Source organism: Anser cygnoides, chromosome 2 (genome assembly GCF_040182565.1).
Source record: "Anser cygnoides isolate HZ-2024a breed goose chromosome 2, Taihu_goose_T2T_genome, whole genome shotgun sequence".
Classification (NCBI taxonomy): Eukaryota; Metazoa; Chordata; class Aves; order Anseriformes; family Anatidae; genus Anser; species Anser cygnoides.
In genome coordinates this window covers 3417698-3426886 of record NC_089874.1, presented here as the reverse complement: position 1 = coordinate 3426886, position 9189 = coordinate 3417698, and the positions used below count along the sequence as shown (strand labels likewise).

Below are 9189 nucleotides of genomic sequence, written 5' to 3'. Positions count from 1 at the left end.
TAGGGCAGAAGCAGGAGGAGGAGCGGAAGGGCTGCAGCTTGTTCGTGTGTTTCAGAAACACCACGGACATGAAAGCCTTGTTCCCATAGCAAGACGCAGTCACACACTTCATTGGTGTTAAGCAAATAAACTGCTGAGGGGTCTCCTCAAGCGCCAGGGCCAGCGAACTGCGGGTGAACTTGTGCCCTACGTGCTACAGAGCCTCTGGCGGTTGACAAAGGGCTCTTAAAACTCCAGCTTGTTTATGGCAGACTAGAAGAGAAAAACAATCTCCCTTCCCCACCCCACCAAATCCTGTTTCCAGAAAGATCTGCCCCAAGGTTTGTGCCAACCTAACCCCAACCCACAGCACCACGTTTCACTGGGTCTGGATGTCCTCTCTTACCCTGCGGCTGCTCAAAACAGACAACCAAGGAGGAAAAAAAAAAATCCTTATTTGTGTGTTCAACATTATTGCCTCCCTCAGCTTCCCTGCGACATGTTCCCAATTAATTCCAGACCTACCATGCCCTCCAGCAGTCTGGGTTTGGGTGCTGGCTTCGTGAACAGGAGGCCCGGCTGCTGCTCCCGAGTGGTCTGAGGGAACGGGCCCAGGAAGGCCATGGCCACCGGCTCCTCGCACGCCCGGGGGAAGAGTCACAAGCAGTGACGCCGAGTCCACAAGTTTCCTTAGGGCTGTCTTGATCTCCTGGTCAGCACGCTGAAGCGAGGCCTGGACAGAAGTCTCCAGCGCTGGCGGTGAGGAAGCCCTTCCTACAGACAAGAAGAATAGCTTTTCTCTCTTCAGCGTAAAAAGAAAACAGCAGCAGCATCCAACCCCTCACAATCAGAAGAAGCGTCTGTCATCACGTCCTTTTCCCCTCACAGAGCAGGGAGATGACGCAGGAACGCTTATTCCAGCAGGAGGGAAGGTGGCTAAGACTCAGGACAAGGAGACTGGCACGACAAACTTCGGACAGACGCATCTCACCGGGGCGAGGACACCGCACCACAGCGCGTGTCCCCGGCCCCTCAGACATCCCAGACAGTGGAACGAGGGATTCATCTCCTCACATTGGGATTCATCTCCCAGCTCAACCCCACCCTGGCTGGCCTGGCAAAAATACTTTCATTGAGAGCAGTGAAACGAAGCCAGAGGTGACCTGCTGTGCTGATACCAAGGCTATTGTCCCGGGGAAGGGGAAGGAGAAGGAGGATCGGGCACGTACCAGGCTCGGTGGTGCCTCTAAAGAAGGGAGGGTTGATGAGCCTGTAAGCCTGAAAGGTTGGCAAAAAAGACTCTGAAGCTACTGCTTGAAGAATAATGTATTTGTCCTCCTTTGCAATATTTAGGTTTGCACTGGAAAGTACCTGAAACTTAAATTTTCACTCAGCTGTGTCTTTGTAAGACACTACAGGGGCAAGGCCAGCTGGTGTGCACAGTAATGCACAGCAGTTGTGGATAGGGAAGCGTTATACAGAGGAAGACATATCTTCTGCCTCAAGAAACTACAGTCCTGAAGGAAGAGGGAAGACAAGAAGCTTTCCAAACAAAAATGGATTTTGAACACACATCTTTGCAGAACTGCCACCCGGGAGACAAATCCCACAGAGTCCTCCCCAGCCAGCACTGGCGGAAGAAGCAAGGGGAGGTGGGATCACTGGATAATTCAGATTGGAAAGGACCTCAGGAGCTAATCACATCCAATCTCCTGCCCAGCACTCCTTCCCCAAAACATGACGAGGCACAACAAAGGGACAGATATCTAGGGATACCCTTAAATACCCATCAAAAATGACAAAACCCATGTCAGATTAAGACTATTCATCATGTTTACAATGTGATTGCTTGCAAAGGAAGGGTACAAATGTGAATGATGTTGCAGTCCACGACAAAACGAGCTAAAAAGCTCTACTTTAGACATCTTATTCTGGTTGCCCAAACCTTAATTATTTTAAAAACATTTCATACAGGAATTAAAAAAAAAAAAAAAGTTTCCCATAGGTAAAAGAAAAATAAATCTGATTGTATTCTCGGAGCGGAAAAAATGACTCCCTGCCATACCAAGAATTGGTTCCCAGAGGGCCAAGACGCAGGGAGAGCAATCAGGATCTTGCTGAAAGAAAAAAATTAAAATACTTGCATACACATGGTTCTGACTTGATTCACGTCATTCACATACAGCAGGTCCTGCAGCTCTGTTTCGATTCTGCTTCTTTCCCAGCCTTTAGACAGCAAATTCACATGATAGGGCTTAAGGTAAAGTTGAAGGCTAGGTTTGGATCACCCTCTTTTAACACAACTCACTTGACTTTATTTTTTTTCTACTGTCCTTCTCCCATGGTTATGGAATGTTTCAGTTCTGGGTCTGTTGATGGAAAAAGCAAGTTTTGCTTACACGTCCCAGACTGCCCCATCAGCAGTCATCAGCACTGGGCTGGGTGAAAGATCTTTAAATGTTTCCCTAGAAAAATATTTTGATTCCCTGGAGTTCCTGTTATGATTGCTGCCAGCTGGTGCTGCCCTACCAGCTGGGCAGCTGCCAACAAGTGAGCCATTTGGAAAGGCGTGAAACACCCTCGGTGTCTCTCAAGGAGAAAATATATTTCAGTTTAACTACGATTTGTGTTATTATGGTCAAATGTGGTATTAAGATCAAACTAAGACAACTGGTGAGGCAAGAGGTTCTCAAACATTCCAGGCCTAACAAGATAATGCAGGATTCAGCTCCCCTGTCTTGCTAGTACCATTGCTTTCTTCCGTACTTAGTGATGTTACACACTGGGACTCAAGCTGTTGACCTGAGGAGCTTGAATATTATCTAAGGTACATCAAACTAACACTGTGGCGATGACGCTCCTGCAATGGACAGCCTGTTTGCCAGTCCTAAAATCTTGACCATGAACCTTTCCACCTCACATCCCCTTCAGCAAATAACCAGGAACACAATACCCACGCGTATTTTGAAGTTCCAAATCAGCCTCAGAGAAGAACCCAAGTAGACGAACATTGTTCAAAATTATTAAAGAAACTATTGAACGATCGTAAAACTGAACAGGAAGTATCCCTCAAAACAGGTTCTTTCATTTCCACACTTCTGAAACTGTTTGTAAAATATTGCAGCTAGAGCCGAACTGCGTTAATAATGTCCTTGGGCTGCAGCTCAGCTCCTGCTGGTCGATGGGAGAAGTGGATGAGCTGACGGAGGGTGGAGTGCAATGAACAGAGAAGAACACAAAACCAGCAAGTTTAGTGACAGCCGATGCAAGACATTTATTGATATAAACTCAGCATCTAACAGCGTATCTTGCATTTGATTTGCTTTGTTGTTTTTTTGTCTGTTTGTTTTTTTTTGTATCTCAAGCAAACTGAAGTTTCCACTTTATTAATACCTGCAGGAATTATGGTAAAACATTGTATTAAAATTTTAATACAGCTGTGTTTTCATCTACAAGAAATAAACCCCCACACGTCTCATTAGTTATCTACACAGTTTAATCACTTACAAGCATAATTTTTAACCTCTAGGAAAATATTTTGAAAGAATATGTGATGGACTTCTCATAAACCTTTCATTTTTTGAACAGAGTTCTACATAAAGATTTTAAACATTCTTTTCAATTGATTTTCTTTTGCTTAAATTTCAAAAGAAAGTGTAAACAGATGTTAATTATTTTGGGCTAATGAGTATTTTTTCTATGACCATCTGAACTGCAGCTTTCTAGCTTCTTAAAAAAAATACCTGAGCATCAAGCACATCAGGAGGAACCTCTGCATTCCTTTATGCATCTTTACTATCTTTTGGATTAATATTATGTTTTTAAAGACTAATATAGAGCAAATTTGTTTGTTAGCAGTATCTACATAAATCCAAATGAAATTCACTTCCTCCCGTGGAATTATTCTGTATGGATACTTGAATAACTGAGAATAGAATCAGGTCTGATATGAAAGAAACACTTCCAGTTTCAAAAGTATTTCCCTGTTGTACGTCTGCTACTTTCCAACATACAGTGCAATATATGAAAGAAGCACTAATATATATCCATTGTATTGCTTAATTATAAAACAAACCGTATAAACCAAGGAGTTGTTATCAAAAACAGAAGAGTAACATAAAAGAGGCTTCATTTCTTTCACCATATGCAATCACTGGAAAAGCATCCTATATCTGGAGGGTGGTTCACGTGGTATTACACATAATATCCTGTCTGGATATTGAAATGAAAAAGGCTGTGAAATGCATTAATTTCAGTCACCACATGATCAAGGTGCAGCCACAGAAGAAAAAAAAATGCATTCTTTTCTACAAGCACCTTTTGTAAATTCAGTCCCTGTTAGCAGGAATATTGCCTGGAGGACTCCAGAACAAGTTTCACAATATTACCTAGCTGGGAAACACTGAGACAGAACATCACACACCAACATTTCCAAGGCAAAAACTCACTCAATCCTCTCTCTTCATGCTAGTTAGAAATTCAGCTGCGTCTGAGCATTTCTGGTTTCCCTGCACCATCTAAATGAAAACATTTTCTACTGTGACACGGCCACACAACTCAGCAGGGACAAGGTGTTAGGACTTTTCACCCCATACCTCTGTCAGATGGAGAGGGCCAGTGCTTGGTCCTACTGAGATCAATGACAAATTCCAGTTGACTTCAACTGGGACCAGTATTTGGGCCTATGAGCTCATTTCTTTCCAGGGCTGAGCAACTTGTTGAAGGTTTGTGCAAATTCCACTTTTGGTGAAGCCAACAGGAATGAATGAGCCATGCCCGGTGCATCTCAGCCTTCCCCTCGCAATCAGCTCTCCTGCTGCAAAGCTCCAGAGAAACTCAACAGAAGGCAGTAAGGGTGACATCTACAGTGCAGTTCAACATACGTGGTTACAGTAACGTGATGCAATTGTACCTGGCAGTGCTTCCAAGCAGCCCAAAATATTATCAACAGGTGTATTCTTCAGCCAGACATTTGTGGTCAAGATCTGTTGCTTTGTTTTGCTTTTAACTGCGTTTGTGCTCCTGCTGCTCAGTGGTGAATTCCTTTTAGCATGTTAGGAGACATTATCCATCAATCTGCTAATGGCAACGTTTCACCACTGGCATGGACAGGAGACCAAATACACCAGATTATTCTACCAGTAATATTTATTGACAAAGACCACATTTGTGGTTCTCTGTGTGTGTTAGCATTTGATTATAGATACAGAAGTCATTTTGTGCAGCCCTTTAATTTTTTGCTGAGCATTAAGTAAATCTGTATTTTAAAAGGTATGGTTCATAAATCCACTACACTAGAATGCAGAGAAAATGAAACCTACATCTTTACACAACTAGGAAGTGGACTTGAACATAGCTGTCATTTTAAATACGGTATTTTTTCTTGTATTTTTATTTATTTATTTTTTTAACTCAATGCAGAAGAGAGCAATGAAATCCTTGACCTCCTCAAGTCAGCGGGACTTTGACCACTGACTTCAGTCAAGTTAGAATTTCAACTGAAAGGTCTGAGCAGCCCTTTGCATTCCTAGTAAATGCAATATTTCGTAGTTATTTCATTCTGTGGCAGAAGTTCATAATAGTTTAATCAGGCTGTGCATGTTGAAAGGTTTATGAAGAAAATTTTGGCAGAGCTAATTGGTGTCAAAGCAGTGAGAAACTTCACGACCTTCAGGTGCACACCGTGACAGGAGATTGCTTTAGCTGTAAACAGTCTTCCTATTCTGGCTGCTGAAGGATGCTGAAAAGCTTAGGTACTTTCACCTTCTTGCCACACTATAATTTACAAGTTGGCATGTGAAATAATTTTTATGATCACGAACAAAAAGCACTTATTTATATTTGTGTCACAGGTAGGAGAATCAGGGTTTTCTTAAGCCTATCACCACAGCTCCACTCTGGAATGATATATGTTCACCTCGATCAAAGCTTTTAAAATTACCAAACTGACATACATGTTCCCTTTAAGACTGGAAAAACTCATATTTAAATACATTTTTTTCAAAGATATTCCCTCATACATGTTACCGTGTAATCATTGCCACCAATTCTCCTCACCTACAACAATTCTGATTTTTTTTTTCTGCTTTTCTTTTGTGTTAAAAATTATGCTTGTATCTGCTCAGCTTTGGGAGAGGTCTTCTGTGCTGATGTGCAGCGTAACAGGCTCACCAACAGTCCCATAGCTGAGGGTTCTTGTGGAAACTTCAGTTTTAAAACTCGACTGTCCGTTGTCTGCCGAGAGCTGGACTTCAGTGCAGAAAGATGGTTTCACTGTAAAGGAGGGACCAGGAGAAGCTGCTGCTGTTGCTGCGTGCACTCCAGGCGTCACTGCCATGCAGGTATCGCTCACATGGAAAGAGATGTTTGAGGGGCCTACAGACTGCACACCAGTTACTCTAGATGCCGACACGAACATGCCCCCAGGAACATGCTCCTCAAACTTGCTGAAAAATCTTTGCCTGGGCTTGGAAACCACGGGTCTCCCCAGGTTCAGAAGCACTGGTTTTCCAATCGTTGGCTCGTTAATCTCTGTCTGGAGCACAGAGATCTCGCACGGTTTGTCTGCTGTCTGGTTCTGATCATCACACCCGTAGGTCTCGCCTTCTTCAGGAACATAGTCTTCAAGATCCTCCAAAGTTAATACTTTGCCATTGTGGGTTAAGATTTTGCGGTCCCGGGTGCTAATGTCTTCTGTCTGTAGTTCTTCTGGCTCCTCAACTATGATGACATTATCCTCTTCTGGAAGGACATCTGGCACTACTTCGGGTACTCCCTCTTCAACAGGCCAAGATGTGTCTAATTCATCCTCCTCTTCTTTAACCTCGGGGCTCGCTGGTGAGAACAGAAGTTCGTGTTCGTCTGCAGCAGCAGCAGTCTCAAAGCTGAAGATCAAGGGCTCACCCCCGCAGGCAAGCAGTGGGGAATCGACACCTGATCCACAGTGGGCACTCGCTTCCTGTGGGCTGCTCTTTCCTTCAGTTCCGTAATCAATAAATGAATTATTGCCTAGTTGTTCAGACCCACACGGGGAACTTCTGTCCTCACTGCTGACTTGAGGTCCTTCCTGATCTGTTGCATACACCAGGGGCTGGATGTCAACTTCAGAGAGATTGTCTTTAGGCAAAGAAGATTTTGACTGTTCCACCAGTTTATTGTTGGAATTGTTTGTGTTTGGATCATCATCTGGGGAATGCCTAGGCCTTGAGCTGGGAAAAGTGAATGTTAACACCCCTGAGTCATCTTTTTCTTGTTTTGCTGGAGAAGATCCTCTTTTCCTTGCAGGTTTTGGTGATTTTTTCACCTTGAATTCAATTATTTCTTCTACTTCAACCCATTTGGGCTTTTGCTCTTCTGTCTTGGTCTCTGTGATTTCTCTTGCTGCTGCTCCTTGCCTGTTCTCGGGCTCTGTGATATAAAGCACGGGGACAGCAGACTTCGATGTTGCCTCTTGCTCATGTCTGTGGACAGGCTGCCTGATCTTTGAAACGTAAACTGGCTCTGGAGTTGGCTCCGCTCTCGGAGAGCGGGAAGGTGAATGACCTGAAGAAGAACGGGCAGGAGAAACCCTTCCCCTTTGCCTTGGGCTCTTCACCACAGTGGTTATCGTTTCCTCTCTGATGAGGGAAAGGGTTGAGATGGAGTTGGCAAGAAGACGAGACTTTTTGGGGAGCCACACTCCATCCGCACATGCCATTGTGGATCAAGGTGCTATAGTGGGGTTAGTTTTATGAGCACTCCAGCTTTTGGTGAAGCATGTCATTTTGGAGGGGATACACACACAACACACACACCCACATGCCCATCTCCACTTACTTTCTGAATCAGCCAGAACCTCAGTGCCATTTCCCCGAGGTGGATCCTAGCTCCATTAGCCTCCTTGAGTGCACAAAGACAATGAGTATCTCCAGCTGAGAAATGGTCTTCTGGATGCTGCTATATCTCACGTGCTTGTGTTCACCACCTACTATGCTACTTTGGACCCACATAGCAGTTTCACCCGAAGATTTTAAACACTTGCGGTGTTCACCCTTTTTCTAAGTGTCCTTGGCTAAAATCTGGGCTTCAAACTCAATGGCAAAATGTTCTTTTTTTTTACAGTAGGGTCAGTAGTTTCCTCTTTTTTAATAAGTCTATCATATCTTTATGTTGCTGATTCTTTTGAGACCACACATCTGCCTTTCCACAGGCAGAACAGTTACATTAAGAGGGCATTTGGAAGCCAGGAAAAGGAAGTTAGAACATTTCCCGCAGAAGTCATCTATGTCAAACTATACTCATTTTTACTCTTCATAATACTGCCATTGCAGGCACAGCCTGATCCTACTACCAGCGATTGCCATAGGAATACCAGATCAATCTGGGATGCATGATTGCTATTTCTGAGAGGAATTCTGCTGGTCTTTATATTTTTTGAGGCACCCAAAGCAGTTGGGATTTTTCCGTATCTCTGCAGAGATAAACTGCTTGTGTCAAAACAATATTCTCCTCCCATCCCTGAGCAAACTGACTTTAAATGAGCTATAGGTAAAATTCTATCAATAACTAAAAGCTGGGGACAGGAACACCCAAACTCAGTCTTTAACGTTCATAATTCATATGTTTAACATGCAGTTACTCCTGCAGATATTTTCAGTGTCATTTTTCACATGGAGAAACGTGAAGGCAAAGACAGCGTTTGCTTTGCAAGTGCAAGGAAGCTGATGCTCTTCAGCAGAGGTAGCTAGTTCAGTGGAGCCAAGAGGCAAAACTGATTTTGTTTTTGTACTGAGATTCTCTTCCTACCTCCAAGCAACAGAGACTGGAATAAAAAAATGGAGGTAACTGAAGGATAAAGACAATCGCCTGAGGCAGGAAGGAGTGATTATGAATCAATACGATAGCTTTTTTTTTATTCTTCTGTTTCTCTCTGTTTCCTCCCCAGCCTCAGCAGCTAGTCTGACATGCTGCCTTGAAGGGCTGAAACCAACAGTTCTGCTCTCCAGTCCTCTGTGCTCTGGCTCTTCAGTTGGGACTCAGAGATAGGTGGAAGGAGCCCCTGTGAAAGCAGAGCCTGTTTGTCCTGCTGCACTTGCCTAACCAGCACAGAAGACTAACCAGCTTGAATACCTTGTAGGCTTTCTCATCTACCAATTTGATCTTTGGGGACTGGACTTGTTTTGGTAGTGCCTTCTGCTAATGAGATCAGATTTTTTCCCATGATTATTCTGC

At 43.7% G+C, this 9189-nt stretch overlaps 1 protein-coding gene across 1 annotated transcript in view; it reads right to left on the bottom strand.

Annotated features, from left to right (window-relative positions):
- Nucleotides 1-3228: 3228 nt before the first annotated feature.
- The window catches only part of OBSCN (obscurin, cytoskeletal calmodulin and titin-interacting RhoGEF), a 162382-nt gene continuing 156421 nt past the window's right edge, over nt 3229-9189 (bottom strand). Inside the window, 1 exon segment of the mRNA XM_066991378.1 lies at nt 3229-7595. Coding sequence (XP_066847479.1) covers nt 6101-7595 — 1495 coding nt within the window. The 3' untranslated portion in view covers nt 3229-6100.